This window comes from Aquarana catesbeiana, linkage group LG09 (assembly GCF_042186555.1).
Source record: "Aquarana catesbeiana isolate 2022-GZ linkage group LG09, ASM4218655v1, whole genome shotgun sequence".
Taxonomy (NCBI): domain Eukaryota; kingdom Metazoa; phylum Chordata; class Amphibia; order Anura; family Ranidae; genus Aquarana; species Aquarana catesbeiana.
In genome coordinates, this window is record NC_133332.1 from 125,817,251 (window position 1) to 125,841,074 (window position 23,824).

Consider the following 23,824-nt stretch of genomic DNA (forward strand, 5'->3'; position numbering starts at 1 on the left):
GTGTTATTCCCTCATTATCCCATTTACAAGGAGCAGATAAAAGGTCCAGAGTTAATTTCAAGTGTGCTATTTGCATTTGGAATCTGTTGCTGTCAACTTTCAATATGAAATCCAAAGAGCTGTCATTATCAGTGAAGCAAACCATCATTAGGCTGAAAAAACAAAACAAACCCATCAGAGAGATAGCAAAAACATTAGCTGTGGCCAAATCAACTGTTTGGAACATCCTTAAAAAGAAAGAACGCACCGGTGAGCTCAGCAACACCAAAAGACCACGGAAAACAACTGTGGTGGATGACCGAAGAATTCTTTCCCTGGTGAAGAAAACACCCTTCACAACAGTTGGCCAGATCAAGAACACTCTCCAGAAGGTAGTTGTATGTGTGTCAAAGTCAACAATCAAGAGAAGACTTCACCAGAGTGAATACAGAGGGTTCACCACAAGATGTAAACCATTGGTGAGCCTCAAAAACAGGAAGGCTAGATTAGAGTTTGCCAAACAACATCTCAAAAAGCCTTCACAGTTTTGGAACAACATCCTATGGACAGATGAGACCAAGATCAACTTGTACCAGAGTGATGGGAAGAGAAGAGTATGGAGAAGGAAAGGAACTACTCATGATCCAAAGCATACCACCTCATCAGTGAAGCATGGTGGTGGTATGGTCATGGCGTGGGCATGTATGGCTGCCAATGGAACTGGTTCTCTTGTATTTATTGATGATGTGACTGCTGACAAAAGCAGCAGGATGAATTCTGAAGTGTTTCGGGCAATATCATCTGCTCATATTCAGCAAAATGCTTCAGAACTCATTGGACGGCGCTTCACAGTGAAGATGGACAATGACCCGAAGCATACTGCGAAAGCAACCAAAGAGTTTAAGGGAAAGAAGTGGAATGTTATGCAATGGTCAAGTCAATCACCTGACCTGAATCCGATTTAGCATGCATTTCACTTGCTGAAGACAAAACTGAAGGGAAAATGCCCCAAGAACAAGCAGGAACGGAAGACAGTTGCGGTAGAGGCCTGGCAGAGCATCACCAGGGATGAAACCCAGTGTCTGGTGATGTCTATGCGTTCCAGACTTCAGGCTGCAATTGACTGCAAAGGATTTGCAACCAAGTATTAAAAAGTGAAAGTTTGATGGATGATTGTTAATCTGTCCCATTACTTTTGGTCCCTTAAAAAGTGGGAGGCACATATACAAACTGTTGTAATTCCTACACCGTTCACCTGATTTGGATGTAAATACCCTCAAATTAAAGCTGAAAGTCTGCAATTAAAGCAAATTTTGCGTGTTTCATTACAAATCCATTGTGGTGGTGTATAGAGCCGAAAAGATTATAATTGTGTTGATGTCCCAATATTTATGGACCTGACTATATATATATATATATATATATATATATATATATATATATATATATATATACACATACACACACACACACATACACATATACTGTGTATATATACATATACACACACATATATCTCACAAAAGTTAGTACACCTCTCACATTTGTGTAAATATTTTATTCTATCTTTTCATGTGACAACACTGAAGAAATGACACTTTGCTACAATGTAAAGTAGTGAGTGTACAGCTTGTATAACAGTGTAAATTTTCTGTCCCCTCAAAATAACTCAACACAGCCAATAATGTCTAAACCTCTGGCAACAAAAGTGAGTACACCTCTAAGTGAAAATGTCCAAATTGGGCCCAAATTGTCAATATTTTGTGTGGCCACCATTATTTTCCAGCACTGCATTAACCCTCCTGAGCTTCACAGGTTGCCACTGGAGTCCTCTTCCACTCCTCCATGACGACATCATGGAGCTGGTGGATGTTAGAGACCTTGCGCTCCTCCACCATCTGTTATGAGGATGGCCCACAGATTCTCAATAGGGTTTAGGTCTGGGGACATGCTTGACCAGTCCATCACCTTTACCCCCAGCTTCGTTAGCAAGACAGTGGTCGTCTTGGAGGTGTGTTTGGGGTCGTTATCGTGTTAGAATACTGCCCTGCGGCCCAGTCTCCAAAGGGAGGAGATCATGCTCTGCTTCAGTATGTCACCTACATGTTGGCATTCATGGTTCCCTCAATGATCTGTAGCTCCCCAGTGCTGGCAGCACACATGCAGCCCCAGACCATGACACTCCCACCACCATGCTTGACTGTAGGCAAGACACACTTGTCTTTGTACTCTTCACCTGGTTGCCACCACACATGCTTGACACCATCTGAGCCAAATAAATGTATCATCAGACCACAGGACATGATTCCAGTATTCACTGTCCTTAGTCTGCTTGTCTTCAGCAAACTGTTTGCGGGCTTTCTTGTGCATCATCTTTAGAAGAGGCTTCCTTCTGGGACGACAGCCATGCAGACCAATTTGATAAAGTGTGTGGCATATGGCCTGAGCACTAACAGGCTGACCCCCCACCCTTTCAACCTCTGCAGCAATGCTGGCAGCACTCATACGTCTATTTTCCAAAGACAAACTGGATATGATTCTGAGCACGCGCACTCAACTTCTTTCGTCGACCATGGCGAGACCTGTTCTGAGTGGAACCTGTCCTGTTAAACCGCTGTATGGTCATGGCCACCGTGCTGCAGCTCAGTTTCAGGGTCTTGGCAATCTTCTTAGGCCATCTTTATGTAGAGCAACAATTTTTTTTTCAGATCCTCAGAGAGTCCTTTGCCATGAGATGCCATGTTGAACTTTCAGTGACCAGTATGAGAGAGTGAGAGCGATAACATCAAATTTAACACACCTCCTTCCCATTCACACCTGAGACTTTGTAACACTAATGCCGCATACACACGAGCGGACTTTCCGGCAGACTTGGTCTGGCAGACCGGACTCCGTCAGACAATTCAATCGTGTGTGGGCTCCAGCGGACTTTTTTCCCCAAAAGTCCGACAGACCTATAAATAAAACATGTTTCAAATCTTTCTGATGGACTCGAGTCCGGTCGAAAAATCCGCTCGTCTGTATGCTAGTCCGATGGACAAAAAACGACGCTAGGGCAGTTATTGGCTACTACCTATCAACTTCCTTATTTTAGTCTGGTCGTATGTCATCACGTACGAATCCGTCTGACTTTGGTTGATTGTGTGTAGGCAAATCCGTTCGTTTGAAATTCCGTCGGAAAGTCTGTCAGAAAGTCCGTCGGACCAGTCCGGTCGAAACGTCCGCCCGTGTGTACGCGGCATAACGAGTCACATGACATCGGGTAGGGCAAATGGCTAATTGGGTCCAATTTGGACATTTTCACTTAGGGGTGTACTCACTTTTGTTGCCAGTGGTTTAGACATTAATGGCTGTGTGTTGAGTTATTTTGAGGGGACAGCAAATTTACACTGTAATGCCCTGTACACATACATAGGATTTTCCAACAGCAAAACCATGGATTTTTTTCCGAAGGATGTTCGCTCAAACTTGACTTGCATACACATGCTCAAACAAATGTTGTTGAAAATTCTGAACGTCAAGAACGCAGTGACGTACAAGACGTAAGATGAGCCGAGAAAAATGAAGTTCAATAGCCAGTGCGGCTCTTCTGCTTGATTCCGAGCATGCGTGGACTTTTGTGCGTCGGAATTGAGTACACACGCTCGGAAATTCCGCCAACAAATGTTCTATGGAGCATACACACAGTTGGACTTTCCGACAACAAGCTCACATTCAACATTTGTTGTCGGAAAATCCTATTGTGTGTACAGGGCATTATACAAGCTTTACACTCACTACTTTACGTGAGTGTAATTTCTTCAGTGTTGTCACACGAAAAGATATAATAAAATATTTACAAAAATGTGAGGGATGTCACTTTTGTGAGATACTGTGTGTGTGTGTGTGTGTGTGTATATATATATATATATATACACACACACACACAAATATACACACATATACAGTTGTGCTCATATTCTGGCAGAATTTATGATTCTTTGGCCATTTTTCAGAGAATAAAAATGATAACACAAACTTTTCTTTCACTCATGGTTAGTGTTTGGCTGAAGCCATTTATTATCAATCAACCGTGTTTACTCTTTTTAGATCATAATCACAACAGAAACTACCCAAATGACCCTGATCACAAGTTTATATACCCCAGTTCTTAACCACATGCAGTTCTTAACCACCCACCCTCAAACTGCAGAATGGCTCTCCTGCGCAAATCACCGTAGCTGTACGGCAGCTGCTTTAAGGGGTATAGGGGACGAGCGCCCGCTGCCGCGTTATTGAGGAGCCGATGCGCATGCCTTTTTAAAGAATAAATGATGGAGATTAGGGATGAGCTTCAAGTTCGAGTCAAACTCATGTTCGACTCGAACATCGGCTGTTTGCAAGTTCGCCGAACAGTGAACAATTTGGGGTGTTCGCAGCAAATTCGAATGCCGCGGAATACCCTTTAAAAGTCTATGGGAGAAATCAAAAGTGCTAATTTTAAAGTAGTTTTAAATGACTTTTTTTCCTTTGAAATGTCATTTTGCTGTCAGACTGTTCTAAACACGGGAAACATGCTCCCCTTTACAGGCATACTATAGACACCCCCAGGTACGAAATTTAAAGGGATATTACACTTTTATTGTTTCACTTTAAGCATTATTAAAATCACTGCTCCCGAAAAAACGGCCGTTTTTAAAACTTTTTTTTGCATTGATCCATGTCCCCTGGGGCAGGACCCAGGTCCCCAAACACTTTTTATGACAATAACTTGCATATAAGCCTTTAAAATTAGCACTTTTGATTATTCATGTTCGTGTCCCATAGACTTTAACGGTGTTCGAACAAATTTTTTGCCTGTTCGCATGTTCTGGTGCGAACCGAACAGGGGGGTGTTTGGCTCATCCCTAATGGAGATGCATCAAATAGAAGTTTTCCTATAGATATGTCACCCAAATGGGTGGAGAACCCCTGAGACCTGAAATGTCCTTCACAAGGATCCACATAAAGTAGCTTGGCAACACATATTGGACATACTTTCTCTCCATGGTGGTTTTTCTCCTCTAAATCCCCTCTGTTAATGAATGATAGTAAGAAATATCCATTCTCTCTGAATGCATTTTTTTCCCTCCAATATTGTCATTGTGTGTACTAGGCATAATCCTTGTTGTGTCTCCTAAAGCAGCGGTTCTCAACCTTATTGAAACCAGGGGCCATTTCCTGGCAGCCAATTTTCCCAGGGACTGAGGGGGGGAGGGTTTATTGGTGAACGAGTCAGGGAATGTGGTATTCATAAAGTCTGTCCTCAGCCCACCTTCACACCACAACCCCCCCTTTTATCACAGTCCCCCCTTTATATCAGTGTCCTCTGTTCCTATTCACATCACAGCCCCCCATTTACATATTTACATTACAGTGCCCCTTTACTGTGCAGTGTCCTTTACATCACAGTTCTCCTTTACATTAATGTAACGAGGACTGCTCTGTAATCATCATTGCAATCTTGTCTGGCTTATGACAATAAAGACATTTCAACAACATCCTTTGGATTCAAGTGTGCAAGCAATTTTCTTCTCTTCTTGACATTACTCACGGTGATGAGCCGGGATTAGCACCTTGGACCGCGTGTGTCCACTTTTTGCCTGAAACGGTGTGTGTGCCCTTGTTCTGTTTTCTGTAAAGGGGGCACTGTGATGTAAAGGGGACTGCACTGTAAAGGGAGCACTGTAATGATTACAGTGCCCCTTTACAGTGCAACACCCTTTAGCTTACAGTGCTCCTAGCAATCATAGCCTCCTCCATCACAGTGCCCCCGCAGTCAGCCCCCCTTCCTCTTTAACATCACACTCGCCTCCCCTGGCATCTCTGCCTCCCCTGCACAGGACTCCTAACTTTAGCAGGGCAGAGACTGATCAGTCTGTGTGTCCTCTCCCGGCTCCCCCGCCCTCACGAAGATGTCATCCAACAATAGGTCAGGGGACGGGCGGAGCTCTCCATTCCGATCTGCAGCTCCTCCTACCCCTTGATAGGATGACATCGTCGGCTGGGTGGGTGGAGGAGGTGGGAGAGGACACATGGCCATGGCTGCAAAGCAGAAAGTGAGCGGCAAGCACGGTCTGTGATAGCTCTGTGCGGACTGCGTTTGCTGCTCACCTTCTGCTGTGTGGCCTGGTTATCAACAGGCCACAGACCAGCACTGGCCCATGGCCCAGGGGTTAGGGACCCCTGTCCTAAATGACCCAGCACCTGCAGCACAAGACATCCTATTTGGGCAGTAGAGTACATTGGTACTGGATGACCCCATTAGTAAAGAGGATAATTTAAAATTTTAGGGACTTAGGAGCTAAATTGAGGAAAAGAACCTCCAAGGTAGTATTCTCAGAAATACTGCCGGTATCTCGAGCCACACCAGAAAGGCAGAGGAAGATTAGGGAAGTAAATAAGTGGCTGAGTGGTGGTGTAGAAAGGAGGGATTTGGGTTCCTGGAGAACTGGGCCGACTTCTCAGTCTGTCACCCGTTCTATAGAAGGGATGGACTGCACCTAAATGAGGAGGGTGCAGATCTACTGGGAGTGAAGATGCCTGGAAAGTTAGAGGGGCTTTTAAACTAGGCGACGGGGGGGAGGGTCCAGAGATAGTCAGCGTGGAACATATTCCAGAGGGTAGTATTGGGGGCATTAGTGGTAGGTTGACTAAAGCACATAAACCTGAGGTAAGTATAGAAATAAGTCCTATTTGAAACCTCGGAACACCCAATAAGAAGACAGTATGCGACCGGTCTAAACTATGTTGCATGTTCACCAATGGCAGGAGACTGGCGGAGAAGATGGGAGAACTAGAGATACTGTTGTATGAGGAGGATTTAGACTTTGAGGGAATTTCAGAGACTTGGCTCGACAGGTCTCATGATTTGCTGGCAACCATTCAAGGGTATTCCCTTTAACGCAGAGATAGAGAGGGTAAAAAAGGGGGAGGGGTATGCCTGTATATCAAGAATAATGTACAAGTGAATGTAAGAGATGACATCACTAAGGGAGCTAGGGAGGAGGTGGAATCCTTATGGGTAGAGCTCCAAAGGGTTGAAACTAAGGGGAAAGTAATACTGGGAGTATGCTATAGGCCCCCTAACCTGGGGGAGGAGGGGGAGACGGACCTGCTATCACAATTTGGATTAGTGGCAAGGATGGGAAGTGTCATCATAATGGGGAATGTTAATTATCCAGGCATAGACTAGGCGGAAGGAACCACGCATTTGTCTAATGCCCCGTACACACGGTCGAATTTTCCGACGGAAAATGTGTGATAGGACCTTGTTGTTGGAAATTCCGACCGTGTGTAGGCTCCATCACACATTTTCCATCGGATTTTCCGACACACAAAGTTTGAGAGCAGGATATAAAATTTTACGACAACAAAATCCGTTGTCGGAAATTCCGATCGTGTGTACACAAATCCGATGGACAAAATGCCACGCATACTCAGAATAAATAAAGAGATGAAAGCTATTGGCCACTGCCCCGTTTATAGTCCCGACGTACGTGTTTTACGTCACCACGTTCAGAACGATCGGATTTTCCGACAACTTTGTGTGACCGTGTGTATGCAAGACAAGTTTGAGCCAACATCCGTCGGAAAAAATCCTAGGATTTTGTTGTCGGAATGTCCGAACAAAGTCCGACCGTGTGTACGGGGCATAACACTCGCCAGTTCCTAAATGTCTTGCAGGACAATTTCATGGGTCAGATGTTAAACGCGCCAACTAGAAACAAAGCGTTACTAGCATAACTGATTACCAACAATACAGACCTGATCACTGATGTGGAAATAAGGGGCAATTTAGAAAACAGCAATCATAGGTCAATTAGCTTCAGTATAAATCACACAAATAGGAAACATAAGGGGAATACAAAGACATTGAATTTTAAAAGAGCCAACTTCCTTAAACTATGAACCTTGCTAGAAGATTTAAATTGGGATAAAATCTTAGGAACACAGAACACGGAGGAAAGATGGGTTTGCTTTAAGAGCATATTAATTAAGGGCATTAGCCAGTGCATCCCATTGGGAAATACATTTAAAAGAGCGAACAAAAGTCCTGGGTGGCTTAACTCAAATGTAAAAATGCATATAAAAACAAAGGAGAAGGCCTTCAAAAAATACAAGGCTGAGGGATCATCATCAGCATTCAAACTTTACAAAGAATGCAACAAGAAATGTAAGGGTGCAATTAGGGCAGCTAAGATAGAACACGAAAGACACATAGCGGAGGAGAGCAAAAAAAAAAATCCCAAGAAATTCTTTAAGTATATAAACAGTAAAAAAGGGAGGACAGGCCATATTGGCCCAATAAAGAATGAGGAAGGGAATCTGGTTACAAAGGATGGTGAGATGGCAAAGGTATTGAATTTATTCTTCTCCTCAGTCTTCACAAGGGAATCAGGGGGCTTCAGTAACCAAAACTGCAGTGTTTATCCTCATGACACATCACAGGAAGCACCCTCATGGCTAACAGAGGACAGAATTAGGAATAGACATGAAAACCTAACATTAATAAGTCACCGGGGCCAGATGGCTTGCACCCGAGGGTCCTTAGGGAACTCAGTCGAGTAATTGCCAGACCATTGTTCCTAATTTTTACTGACAGTCTACTGGCTGGAATGGTACCAGCTGATAGGAGAAAAGCCAATGTAGCACCAATATTTAAAAAAGGGCCGAAATACATCCCTGGGAATTACAGACCAGTTAGCCTAACATCAATAGTATGCAAGCTCTTGGAGGGGATGATAAGGGACTTTATACGATATAAGATTTTAGTAATGAAAACGGTATCATTAGCAGTAATCAGCATGGATTCATGAAGAATCGTTCATGCCAAACCAATCTTTTAACCTTCTATGATGAGGTGAGCTGCCATCTAGATAAAGGAAGGCCCGTAGACTTGGGGTGTCTGGATTTTGCAAAAGCATTTGACACAGTTCCCCATAAACGTTTACTGTACAAAGTAAGATCCATTAACATGGACCATAGGGTGAGTACATGGATTGAAAACTGGCTACAAGGGCAAGTTCAGAGGGTAGTGATAAATGGGGAGTACTCGGAATGGTCAGGGGTGGAAAGTGGGGCCGCCCCAGGGTTTTGTCCTGGAACCAATCCTATTTAATTTGTTCATAAATGACCTGGAGGATGGGGTAAACAGTTCAATCTCTGTATTTGTGGACAATACTAAGCTAAGCAGGGCAATAACTTTTTTGCAGGATGTGGAAACCTTGCAAGTAGATCTGAACAAATTAATGGGGTGGCAACTACATGGCAAATGGGGTTTACTGTGGAAAAATGTAAAATAATGCATTTGGGTGGCAAAATTATGAATGCAATCTACTCACTGGGGGAGAATCTCCGGGGGAAACAAGGATGGAAAAGGACCTGGGGGTCCTAGTAGATGATAGGCTCAGCAATGACATGCAATGCCAAGCTGCTGCTAACAAAGCAAACAGAATATTGGCATGCATTAAAAAGGGGATTAACTCAATACATAAAGCAATAATTCTTCCACTCTACAAGACTCTGGTCGGGCCTCACCTGGAGTATGCTGTCCAGTTCTGGGCATTAGTCCTCAGGAAGGATGTGCTGGAAATGGAGCGAGTACAGAGAAGGGCAACAAAACTAATAAAGGGACTGGAGGACATTAGGTATGAGGAAAGGTTACGAGCATAGAACTTATTCTCTCTGGAGAAGAGACGCTTGAGAGGGGATATGATTTCATTATACAAATACCATACTGGTGACCCCATAATAGGGATAAAACTTTTTTGCAGAAGGGAGTTCAACAAGACTCATGGCCACTCATTAAAATTAGAAGAAAAGAGGTTTAACCTTAAACTACGTAGAGGGTTCTTTACTGTAAGAGCGGCAAGGATGTGGAATTCCCTTCCACAGGTGGTGGTTTCAGCGGGGAGCATCAATAGTTTCAGGTTTTTAGATAAGCACCTGAATGACCACAACATACAGGGTTATGCAATGTAATACTGACATAAAATCACACACATAGGTTGGACATGATGGACTTTTTCAACCTCACCTACTATGTAATTATGTAACTATATAACTGCGCCCCCTAGTAAAATCAACCTTTCAAATATACCAACAATAAATCATGCTTTCCTGAAATATTTTATAATTATAAGAAAAATTGCAGTGCCTGTTGTCATAGCTTATTCAGGCTATGTGGGGGAATATATACATTCAACCAAGAAAACTAATTAAAAAAATCTCATATCATGAGAGGACACAATATTATTGCATTGTTCACAAAAAACTGCAATTAATCATTTTGATAGAAACATAAGCACTGGAAATAAGTATGCTTATTCTACATAACAAATACTCTGTAGAATAACTGTTTTGCAAAAAAGTAAAGTGTTCAGTCGGGATATCAATGTAGAAATGAAAGGTTTGACTGGGTCACTGACAATGATTTGGCAACCTCATCTTTGTTTCCACATACAGTACTGTGCGAAAGTTTTGGGCAGATGTGAAGAAATGCTGTAAAGTAAGATTTTGTAAATATATATATATATATATATATATATATATATATATATTTTTTTTTTTTTTTTATCAATTTACAAAATGCAAAGTGAGTGAACAGAAGAGAAATCAAATCAATATTTGGTGTAACTACCCTTTGGCTTCAGACAAGCATCAGTTCTCATGGCCCGTACACGCGATTGGATTTTCCGACAACAAATGTTGTCGGAAATGTGAGCTTGTTGGCGGAAAGTCCGACCGTGTGTATGCTCCATCGAACATTTGTTGTCGGACTTTCCACCAACAAATGTTGGCTAGCAGGTTCTCAAATTTTCCGCCAACAAATGTTTGTTGTCGGACTTTCCGATCGTGTGTACACAAGTCCGTCGGACAAAAGTCCACGCATGCTCGGAATCAAGTACGAGCCGGAGATATAACTAGCGTTATAATGGAGATATCACATACATTTTGTACGTCACTACGTTCGTAATTGTTGGCCAACATTTGTGTGTATGCAAGACAAGTTGGAGCCAACATCCTTCGAACAAAAATCCACGGTTTTGTTGTCGGAAAGTCTGATCGTGTGTACAGGGCATTACACTTAAAGTCAGGGATTTTGTAGAATTTAGAGTTAGGTTTATGATTACCCATTTATACCAAGGGGATGCTAATTAACTTCAATTTTATATGTAGGTTCAATCACAGTCATTAACTTAAACAGAAACAGCTGTGTAGGAGGCTTCAGACTGGGCGAGAAACAGCCAAACTCTGCTACTAAGGTGAGGTTGTGGAAGACAGTTTCATGAAACAGGTCATACACCATGGCAAGACTGAGCACAGCAGCAAGACAAAAGGTAGTTATACTGCATCAGCAAGGTCTTCAAGATGTGCTGTTTAAGTTCTTTTGAAGAAGCACAAAAAAACAACAGGCAACACTGAGGACCATAGATGCAGTAATCAGCCAAGGAAATAATGCAGCAGATGAAAGGCACATTATGCTTACTTCCCTTCGACCTCAGAAAAATTCCAGCAGTGCCATCAGCACAGATCTGGCAAAAACCATTGTGACCTAGGTACACCCATCCACTGTCTGGAGATGTCTGGCCAGATAAGGTCTACATGGAAGAGTTGTGACACTCAACTCATAACTCAACTATGCATGAAAACATAGGAACTGGGGTGCAGAAAATGACATCAGGTGCTCTGGACTGGTGAGACAAAATTTTCAGTCAACAGTGAAGCAAGGTGGGGGTTTCTTGTAAGTTTGGGGCTGCATTTCTTCAAATAGAGTTGGAGATTTGGTCAGAATTAATTATGTCCTTAATGCTGAGAAATACAAGCAGATATTTATCCATCATGCCATTCCATCAGGGAGTTGTGTGATTGGCCCCAACGAACCCAAACATACAGCCAATGTCATTAAGAACTATCTTCAGTGTAAAGAAGAACAAGAAGTCCTGGAAATGATGGTAAGGCCCCCACAGAGCCCTGGTCTCAACATCATTGAGTCTGTCTGCAATTACATGAACAGGCAGAAGGATATGAGGCAACCTACATCCACACACAGAAGATCTTTGGTTAGTTCTCCAATATGTTTGGAACAACCTACCTGCTGAGTTCCTGCAAAAACTGGGTGCCTAGAAGAATCGATGCTGTTTTGAAGGCAAGGAGTGCTCTGACTAAATATTGATTTGATTTGGATTACTCTTCTGTTTATTTACTTTACATGTTGTTAATTGATAAAAAATAAACTATTAACATTTCTGAAAGCATTCTTAACCACTTGCCGACCGCCTCACGCTGATGTATGTCGGCAGAATGGCACGGGCAGGCAGAATCAGGTACCTGTACGTGATCTGCCTCCCGCAGGTGGGGGGTCCGATTGGACCCCCCCCCCGGTGCCCGAGGTGGTCGGCTTGTGTCTGGGAGCAATCAGACGTGAGGGGGAGGCCATCCATTCATAGCCCCCCCTCGCAATCGCTCGCAGCCAATGAGGTTCTTCCTCTGTAATGTAAACAGAGGCAGAGGAAGTGATGTAATCTCTCCTCGAGCCGGTCGTTTTTGTTCCGGCGCCGAGGAGAGAAGACATCAAGTAAGTGCACCAACACTACACGTTCAGTAGAACATGCAGGCACACTTTTCACCCCCCAGTCACCCCCGATCACCCCCCGATCACCCCCCTGTACCCCCTGTCACACTGACACCAATAGCAGTTTTTTTTTTTTTTTGCATTGGTGTCAGTTTGTGTCAGTTATAAGTGTTAGGGCAGTTAGGGTTAGCCCCCTTTAGGTCTGGTGTACCCCCTTTAGGTCCAGGGTACCCCCCTAACCCCCCCTAATAAAGGTTAACCCCGTGATCACCCCCCCTCGCCAGTGTCATTAAGCAATCGTTTTTCTGATCGCTGTATTAGTGTCACTGGTGACGCTAGTTAGGGAGGTAAGTATATAGGTTCGCTGTCAGTGTTTTATAGCGACAGTTTCCCCCATATACTACCTACTAAAGGTTTTAACCCCCTGATTGCCCCCTAGTTAACCCTTTCACCAGCGATCACCGTATAAATGTTACAGGTGACGCTGGTTAGTTAGTTTGTTTTTTATAGTTTATTATAGTTTTAGGGCACCCGCCGTTTATTACCTTATAAAGGTTTAACCCCCTAATTGCCCGGCGGTGATATAAGTTACGTTTTTAGGGTTAGATAAGGTCTGTGTTGCCCCAGGCAGTGTCAGGTTAGCGCCAGTACCGCTAACACCCACGCACGCAGCATACACCTCCCTTAGTGCTATAGTATCTGAACGGATCGATATCTGATCCGATCCAATCTATACTCCCCAGCAGTTTAGGGTCCCCAAAAAAACGCAGTGTTAGCGGGATCAGCCCAGATACCTGCTAGCACCTGCGTTTTGCCCCTCGGCCCAGCCCTGCCCAGCCCACCCAAGTGCAGTATCGATCGATCACTGACACTTACAAAACACTAAGCACACATAACTGCAGCGTTCGCAGAGTCAGGCCTGATCCCTGCGATCGCTAACAGTTTATTGGTAGTGTTTTGAATCGGTTGCTAACAGTCAGGAGCTTTTTTGCCTGTGAGTCTCACTAGTGTACCCCTAAATTTAGAGCCCAAAATGGCAAATCGAAGGTACACTAGTGAAGAGGCCTACACGTTTCTGAGCATGACAGATAGTGAAGAGGAAGTCACTCATCTGTCAGATTCAGGCTCAGAATACGATCCTGTAGAGGACAGCGGCTCCATGACAGATAGCTCTGACGATGGAGTTGTGGTCCCTGCTAAGGTCAGGCGTACCAGACCCCAATCTTCTTCTTCTGTCCTTGAAGTGCAAGAACCCCAGGTCCCTCATATGGAGCAGAGAAGTACTAGCGCCGCTATTCCTTCTGGTGAACTGGCAAGCACCAGCGGCCTAGTACACCCTGGTCGTACATCCAGCACTGCAGTATCACGTGGTGACGTGGCGAGTCCCATAAGTGCAGTTCAAGCTGGCGAGGTGGCAAGCACTAGTAGTGTCCCACTGCCACCAAGAAGACGAACACAGGCCGTTGTGCCCATAGTGCCCTTCCTGCTGCATTCGCCAATCCGAATTGGGAACCCACCACTTCTGCATCACCCGTACTGCCCCCATTCACTGGCCAACCCGGAATTCAGGTGGAAACAGTTGATTTTACGCCACTGGATTTTTATTCACTGTTTTTCACCGAAGATCTCTATAGATCTATTGTGAACCAAAGCAATTTATACGCTGGTCAACACATCGCCGCTAATCCCCAGTCCTCCTTTGCCAGAGATTGGAGACCAATTGGAGCATGTGGCACCGTGCGACCTAATCGCTGGGGCTTTCCCCAGCGGCTTGTAGATTCCCGTCTTAGGCTGGGGGAGAGAGCCTGCTTGCAGTGTAATAACTTGCTCGCTATGAAGTGGAGGGACAATAAGAATGTTTTCGTTCTTACCTCCCTTCATGCAGACACGACGGTCCAAATTACTACGGCGACTGGTGTTGTGGAGAAACCCCTCTGTGTCCACGAATATAACCAAAATATGGGAGGGGTGGACCTCAACGACCAGTTGTTGGCGCCATACCTAGTTGCCCGTAAGGCCAGACGCTGGTACAAAAAAGTGTCTGTTTATTTATTTCAATTGGCTTTGCTGAACGCTCATGTGCTATACAGAGCTTCAGGACGGACTGGATCCTTCCTTAAATTCCAGGCGGAGATCGTCAGAGCCCTTCTGTTTCCAGACGGTGCTCCACCTCACCTTCTCCAACCAAATGCAGTAAGCTGGCTGCATGAGAGGCATTTTCCTTATGTCCTCTCGAGTACCCCTACCCAACGAGTCCCCCAAAGAAGATGTTGTGTCTGTAGCAAGCGCGGATTTAGGTGTGACACCCGGTATTATTGTCCCTCCTGTCCTGACAATCCTGGTCTATGCATTGGTGAATATTTTGAACGCTACCATACACTAGTTGAGTATTAGCGTAGGGTACAGCATTGCATAGACTAGGACACACTTTCACAGGGTCTCCCAAGATGCCATCGCATTTTGAGAGACCCAAACCTGGTACCAGTTACAAAAGGTAAAGTTACTAAAAAAAAGTGTAAAAAAAAAAAATTAAAAAAAAAATAAAAAAAATAAAAACACAAAAAAAATCTAAAATAAAAAAACAAAAATAGTTGTAGTTTTATTGTTCTCTCTCTCTATATTTTCTCTCTATTGTTCTGCTCTTTTTTACTGTATTCTACCATGTTTGCTTTTCAGATATGTGTTTTGTTGGTAACCATTTTTTTGTTTTCAGGTACACCATTCAGCTGCAGAGCGGATTTATTTATCTTGACAGCAACAGCATTTGCTCCCATGATACATAAAGCCGTGACTCCAGCGCTGTCGGAGGTGATTTCACCACCACAGTTACATACTTCAGCATATATGCCGAAGCGTGGGGGCAGGTATCATCTTGGTATCATTCTTTTCAGCCAGCGGTTGGCTTTCATGTAAAAGCAATCCTAGTGGCTAATTAGCCTCTAGACTGCTTTTACAAGCAGTGGGAGGGAATCCCCCCACCGTCTTCCATGTTTTTCTCTGGCTCTCCTGTCCCAACAGGGAACCTGAAAATGCAGCCGGTGATTCAGCCAGCTGACCATAGAGGTGATTAGAGACCAGAGTGGCTCCAAACATCTCTATGGCCTAAGAAACCGTAAGCTACGAGCATTTCATGACTTAGATTTCGCCGGATGTAAACAGCGCCATTGGGAAATTGGGAAAGCATTTTATCACACCGATCTTGGTGTGGTCAGATGCTTTGAGGGCAGAGGAGAGATCCAGGGTCTAACAGACCCCAGTTTTTTCAAAAAAGAGTACCTGTCACTACCTATTGCTATCATAGGGGATATTTACATTCCCTGAGATAACAATAAAAATGATTAAAAAAAAAATAAAAATGAAAGGAACAGTTTAAAAATAAGATAAAAAAGCAAAAAATAATAAAAATAATAAAGAAAAAAAAATTTTAAAAAGCACCCATGTCCCCCCCCCTGCTCTCGCGCAAAGGCGAACGCAAGCGTCGGTCTGGCGTCAAATGTAAACAGCAATTGCACCATGCATGTAAGGTATCACCGCGAAGGTCAGATTGAGGGCAGTAATTTTAGCAGTAGACCTCCTCTGTAAATCTAAAGTGGTAACCTGTAAAGGCTTTTAAAGTCTTTTAAAAATGTATTTAGTTTGTCGCCACTGCACGTTTGTGCGCAATTTTAAAGCATGTCATGTTTGGTATCCATGTACTCGGCCTAAGATCATCTTTTTTATTTCATCAAACATTTGGGCAATATAGTGTGTTTTAGTGTATTAAAATTTTAAAAAGTGTGTTTTTTCCCAAAAAAATGCGTTTGAAAAATCGCTGCGCAAATACTGTGTGAAAAAAAAATTAAACACCCACCATTTTAATCTGTAGGGCATTTGCCTACAGATTTAGTTGTCACTAAATGATATATTGCTCAAACATGCCATGGGAATATGTGAAATTACACCCCAAAATACATTCTGTTGCTTCTCCTGAGTACGGGGATACCACATGTGTGAGACTTTTTGGGAGCCTATCCGCGTACGGGACCCCGAAAACCAAGCACCGCCTTCAGGCTTTATAAGGGCTTAAATTTTTGATTTCACTCTTCACTGCCTATCACAGTTTCAGAGGCCATGGAATGCCCAGGTGGCACAAAACCCCCCAAATGACCCCATTTTGGAAAGTAGACACCCCAAGCTATTTGCTGAGAGGTATAGTGAGTATTTTGCAGACCTCACTTTTTGTCCCAAAATTTTGAAAATTGAAAAAAGAAAAAAAAAATTTCTTGTCTTTCTTCCTTTTCAAAAACAAACGAGAGCTGCAAAATACTCACCATGCCTCTCAGCAAATAGCTTGGGGTGTCTACTTTCCAAAATGGGGTCATTTGGGGGGGTTTTGTGCCATCTGGGCATTTTATGGCCTTCAAAACTGTGATAGGTAGTGAAGAGTGAAATCAAAACTTTACGCCCTTAGAAATCCTGAAGGCGGTGCTTTGTTTTCGGGGCCCCGTGCGCGGCTAAGCTCCCAAAAAGTCCCACGCATGTGGTATCCCCGTACTCAGGAGAAGCAGCAGAATGTATTTTGGGGTGTAATTCCACATATGCCCACGGCATGTTTGAGCAATATATCATTTAGTGACAACTTTGTGCAAAAAAATAAATTGTCACTTTCCTGCAACTTGTGTCAAAATATAAAATATTCCATGGACTCAACATGCTTCTCAGCAAATAGCTTGGGATGTCTACTTTCCAAAATGGGGTCATTTGGGGGGGGGGGGGTTGTGCCATCTGGGCATTTTATGGCCTTCAAAACTGTGATAGGTAGTGAGGGTGAAATCAAAACTTTACGCCCTTAGAAATCCTGAAGGCAGTGCTTTGTTTTCGGGGCCCTGTGCGCAGCTAGGCTCCCAAAAAGTCCCACACATGTGGTATCCCCCTACTCAGGAGAATCAGCAGAATGTATTTTGGGGTGCAATTCCACATATGCCCATGGCCTGTGTAAGCAATATATCATTTAGTGACAACTTTGTGCAAAAAAAAAAAAATTGGTCACTTTCCCGCAACTTGTGTCAAAATATAAAATATTCCATGGACTCAACATGCCTCTCAGCAAATAGCTTGGGGTGTCTACTTTGCAAAATGGGGTCATTTGGGGGGGTTTTGTGCCATCTTGGCATTTTATGGCCTTCAAAACTGTGATAGGTAGTGAGGAGTGAAATCAAAAATTTACGCCCTTAGAAATCCTGAAGGCGGTGCTTGGTTTTCGGGGCCCTGTACGCGGCTAGGCTCCCAAAAAGTCCCACACATGTGGTATCCCCATACTCAGGAGAAGCAGCTAAATGTATTTTGGGGTGCAATTCCACTTATGCCCATGGCCTGTTTGAGCAATATATCATTTAGTAACAACTTTTTGTAATTTTTTTTTTTTTTTGTCATTATTCAATCACTTGGGACAAAAAATAATATTCAATGGACTCAACATGCCTCTCAGCAATTTCCTTGGGGTGTCTACTTTCCAAAATGGGGTCATTTGGGGGGGGTTGTACTGCCCTGCCATTTTAGCACCTCAAGAAATGACATAGGCAGTCATAAACTAAAAGCTGTGTAAATTCCAGAAAATGTACCGTAGTTTGTAGACACTATAACTTTTGCGCAAACCAATAAATATACTCTTATTGACATTTTTTTTTACCAAAGACATGTGGCCGAATACATTTTGGCCTAAATGTATGACTAAAATTGAGTTTATTGGATTTTTTTTATAACAAAAAGTAGAAAATATCATTTTTTTTCAAAATTTTCGGTCTTGGGCTGCCACTGCCATTTGTTTTTGAAGTTGAAAAACAGTCCTTATTCTTGCTTCACTACCTAGTGATTGACAGACATCCACACTCATTCCAGTTCAGTAACTTATCAAACAATGAAGAAGTAATAGAGACAGAAGTCCAAGAAGTACATAGCTATGGTGGCTTTCGTTATTGTATCCCTCATACATATTGTTGGAAACATTTGTAAGTCTCAGTGCAAAGGGCCTGCCCTTCTTTCTTGAGGTTTCCTTTAAAAGACATTATTAATAGCCAAGACAATATCTTGCAGTTATACACTATTTTGGACCAAAGGTTATTAGCATTTCAAAGAATTCAACATAGGCATTGCTATTTGCTACACTGGTGTGATAACAAAATCAATCTTCATAGAACATTTTTTAATGGATTTGCTTGCTATTTGTTTAGATGGAGACCAGTGTATATCCAACCCATGTTTAAATGGAGGCGTTTGCAAAGACGGTGTGAGTGCCTATGTATGTTGGTGTGCACAGGGATACAGAGGAAAGAACTGCGAGTTTGGTATGTATTGCCCACCTGTGTTTACACAGAGAGACCAGGCTCAGAGAAGCTGAATAATTATGTTTATTTTCAACATACATTAATGTAATTTCTCTTTAAGAAAATGTCTCCCAAGTTAATACATTTAAAATTAGAGACTGATTAAAGTGCCTTTTGTTGGCATTACAACCAGATACCAGTTTTCTTTTTATTATTGCACATTAGAAAATTTAGATAAACATCTAATGTATTGTTATGAGCATCTTTATGCCATTTTTTAGAACTCTGCCCTAATATGTAAAGGTACAAATAAATGAATGCTGCAGTGTAATCGCTGATTCATGTCCATTGTGCAGCGTCCATGCAGACCAAGGAGTCCAGACTTTAATAAAACTCATTAAATTTACATTCTCAAACAAGACTTTCAGAAACTCATCACAAGCACATGTTTAAAAATACAAACGGTATACTGGGAGGGACATTGCTTAGCCATAATTGAGAAATTAGTGTTGAATGAACTAACCCTTTAATAGCAATATGCATTTTCTTAAAATAGAACTATAGGTAAAACTTTTTTTCATATTAGATAGAGCAAGGGAAGTTTATAAGCCCTGTAAGATTTTTTTTGCCATAAGCTTCCCACTGGGGAGATTTCCCTTCACTTCCTGTTCCATAGTCAAATAGGAAGTGAGAGGAAATCTCTGCAAATTAAGGGAATTCCTTGGGGACCCCCAGGTCACCAGAACTACCGTTCCCATTGGAAGATTTCCCCTCTATTACTTTTCTGGGGACAACCCAAAATGTGGGATTTTTCTTTTACTTCCACTCTCAACAATAATAGTAAACAGGACAAATAGAGAGGGCGAATCTCCTTAACGAGTGCACAGACAGCAATAAAAACTGACAAGCATTCTAATCCCTTCCCACTATTCTAAAAAATAAATAAACAAAAATGTTGCCTTTTGTTATACTTTAACCTTCACTTTTTTGTACTTACCCCCTTTCATTTTGGAATGGTCTTCATTCAAATTAAAAAAAACAAAAACACAAAAAAAAAAAAATTTTTTGGCCTCACTGCACAGATTTCCACAAATTCCCATTAAAATGCTGCTTATGGCAAAACAATAGGTGGGACTCTCAAACCATGTATGTGGTATTTCTAGACCAGATTTTCTCAACTAAGTTTTTATATGCAAGGAAGGTTTTATTGGGATTTTAACATTACCAAGGAACCAAACAAAAAGTGCCTTATAATTCAAAATCCTCACATTTTATTGATACATCATTAAAATATTTTTGTTAAACACATTAAAATCCAGCAACTAGTCCTTTTTACGTAGTCATACATGGTGTAGTCATAAGTGATAATCATATGGTATCTGTTCCCAACATGTTTCACCACTAGGGCTTCTTCAGGGGACTTGACACCCACATGTATTATAATTGCTATATCAAAAAAAGAGAGACAAAACATTTAATAATGATTTGTAGAAAAAAGCCATAAATTGCATACAGAAAGCAAACAGATTTGTTATTATTCACTCTGTACATCCATCTTGATGCTTACCCAGAAAACCTCTTGATATCACCAATCCCGCTGCCTGCAAGGCGCAGGAAGACAAGGGTGCCATGTGGCTACAAGGGACACACAAAGACCAGGCTATAACAAATAATCATTTATAGATCAATTATTAATAAAGAAAGGCAATGAGAACCAAACAGTTGTCAATGACACACAGTTAGCTCAATAGAGTGGGAGCATACTCACAGACTATGTTGCTAAGGTAAGTTTGTACAAGGGTGCCCAGATTTTGTACCAACAAAAGCAGAACTAAAAAAGTAAATAAATATATATGGGTCATATGTTGAGATTAGACCAATTTATCAAACAGTAAAACCACAGAAGATGACAGAGTATCAAACATATAATGTTAACTAAAATACTCATAGGGCTAGTTTAATGTTATTTTTGTTTGTAATAAATTCTTTATCATTGATTGCAGGAGGATAGTACAAGTTGCTGGTGCTGGAGAATTTTTTATTATAAAGCATTTTTTGTTTAGTTCCTTGGCACTGTTAAAATCCCAATAAAACCTTCTTTGCATATAAAATATTTATTCAGGGATGTGGTGCCTGTTAACCATGTCACCAAACCAGATCAACATGCAACTTTCTCAACCAAGGTTCCTCCAAACATTGCTAGGGGTGCCTTGAAGCTGCTAGGTGTACAGTAGTAGGCAGTTGTGGAATAATTTCCTGTCTACACTAACCACCAGTGGAATACTTTTCTGCTAATTCCCAATAAATGGGGATACTAACCACCAATATAACAGGGCATTTCTCAACTTTGACCACCAACGTGAAAGAACATTGCAATTATCACTATGTTTCTTTTGTGGCAATTAGTATTTTTTTGTATTTCATTAATATAAATGATATGCTCAAATAGAGTAGGAGGGCGTATAAAAAAAGGCCATCCCCAAACATTAGATAGATAAATATGCTATTTATTTTATTATTTTATTTAAATCTTTCTATAACTTGCTAATCACATAATGCTTTAATGATCTGTAGGATTTCCCTGAAAATTATTTCAAGGGTTCCTCTGTAGTAAAAAAAAGTCGAGAAAGGTTATTCTAGACAGTCAGTGCTGCCCCTTTATTGTCAATCAGTATGGCTAGATGACTGCTTTAGTAAGGCACTCACACTGAGTATTTAGGAGTAAATTACTCTAATCTAGCAGATCAAATGTTAGAAATATCTTCTTAAAGTGTAACTTCAGCCAAAAGGGGAAGTTCTGCTTCCCCCCCCCTCCTCTACCATATTTGGATTATATTTTTTGAGGGGGAGCGGGGAAGGGGTACCTAGTTTTGACAGGTACCTGCTCCCACTTCCACTGGGATCACCTAGTTACCATGCCTGTACGGGGACCGAAAGACTGGTAAAGAAACCAGCTCTGGTGGAGTCCGGTACAAGGTCAGTGGTACCGGCTCAGAAATGCTGCTCAACCAGAGTAAGAGAAGAGTTACGATGTGTATTGATGAACCGTAGTGCAAATAGTGTAATGAAGAACTGAGGTTTGGCGTGAAGAATGTAATGACTACAGAAGTTGGGCCACGGATTAAAATCCAGGGGAAATCTCTGGGTTGAAAGTGAATTTGCAGCAAAGACTGGTTTTGTTATTTTAAATTTTAAAGGGCTGTTCATTTTTATGTTCTTACTTTTGTCTGCTTTAACCACTAGCAGACCAGCTCACGCAGATATACTGCGACAAGCTGGCTCCCCTGCGCGAATCCCCGTACCTGTACAGTTGCTTGAGCAGGTGCAGTTGAAGGCAGGCGACCCGCGATTGCCTAGTAGAGAGGCAGAAGGGGGGTCTGCCAGTGTAGACATATCTCTGATATGTCAGAGATCTACTGTTCCCAGTGATCGGGAACAGGGATCTCTGTCATGTCCCTGTGAGCCCATCCCCCCTACAGTTAGAACACACCCAGGGAACACACTTAACCCCTTGATCGCCCCCTAGTGTTATCCCCTTCCAGTGTAATTTTTACATTGATCAGTACATTTTTATAGCACTGATCAATGTAATAATGTCACTGGTCCCCAAAAAGTGTCATTTGGGGTCAGATTTGTCTGCCGCAATGTTGCACTCCCGCTAAAAATTGCAGATCGCCGCCATTACTAGTAAAAACAATTAAAAAAATAAAAGTCCCTAAATCTATCCCATAGTTTGTAGACACGATAACTTTTGCGCAAACCAATCAATATACGCCTATTGAGTTGTTTTTTTTTTTTACCAAAAATATGTAGAAGAATATATATTGGCCTAAACTGATGAATAAATTTGTATTTTTTTATATGTTTTTTTTTTGGATATGTATTATAGCAAAAAAGTAAAAAAGAGGTAATTTTTTTTAAATAAAAACCACAGAGGTGATCAAACACCACCAAAAGAAAGCTCTATTTGTGGGTAAAAGAACATCAATTTTGTTTGGGTACAGTGTCGCACGACCGCGCAATTGCCAGTTCAAGCGCGCAGTGCCGTATCACAAAAATTGGCCTGGTCATTAAGGCTCCATTCACACTAATGTGTTTTTTGATTTTTTTTTTTCTGCATTTTGCAGAAATGCATGGGGATTTTTTTACCTTGGGTTCCTATGGAACATGTTCACATCAATGCATTTTTGTGCCTCTGCGTTTTTGGAAAGGATCGGGGACTTTTTTCCATGCAAAATGCAGCATTTTGCATGTAATAGAATTCAATGGACCCGTATCCAAAACGCAAGTACCGCATTTTTGCTGTGTTTTTATCGCGTTTTTGGAGCGTTTTGCGTTTTTTTTTCTTTCTTTTTTTTTTTCACTGTATACAGTATAAAAAAACACTGTAAAAAACAAAAAAAAAAAAAGCACTGCAAAAAGCGGTGCAGAAACGCTCAAAAGCAACATGCATTGATGTGAATCGAGCCTAAGGGGGCAAATCCTTCCGAGGCTGAAGTGGCTATGCTTCGCCCTCTTGTCATAATTTTATTCTAGCTGCTGCAGAAGACTTCTCTGTCACTTTAAACCCTGGAAGAGGATGAAACATCAATTTATACATGACCCAGAATATATCTTACCAAGAGTCTTATAATTAAGATAAATTGTTCCAATATCATCAAACACTAGTATTACTTTGATGCTGTTACTGTAAGTTGCTTACTATTTTCTTACCATATAAAAAAAATTGTATATTGAGAGTGTATGTATCCCTTTATTGCTGCATACACATTTATTTACAACATACCCTCTCCTAAAACACTTTTGCAGAATTGCCAGTTACATGTACCATAAACAATGGAGGGTGTCAGCAAATGTGCAGGGAAAATGCTGAGAAAAAAGTGACATGCTCCTGTGCGTCTGGATACAAACTGGGAGCAGATGGACAGACGTGTCAGGAGATAGGTAA

The 23,824-nt window shown here is 41.9% G+C and overlaps 1 protein-coding gene across 1 annotated transcript in view; it reads left to right on the forward strand.

Moving 5' to 3' along the window:
• Positions 1-23,824, forward strand: part of F9 (coagulation factor IX) — a 117,362-nt gene that overhangs the window by 50,909 nt on the left and 42,629 nt on the right. Inside the window, exons 4-5 of the mRNA XM_073599246.1 lie at positions 18,784-18,897; positions 23,686-23,820. Of these exons, the coding sequence (XP_073455347.1) occupies positions 18,784-18,897; positions 23,686-23,820 (249 nt within the window). The remainder of the gene's footprint in view (positions 1-18,783; positions 18,898-23,685; positions 23,821-23,824) is intronic.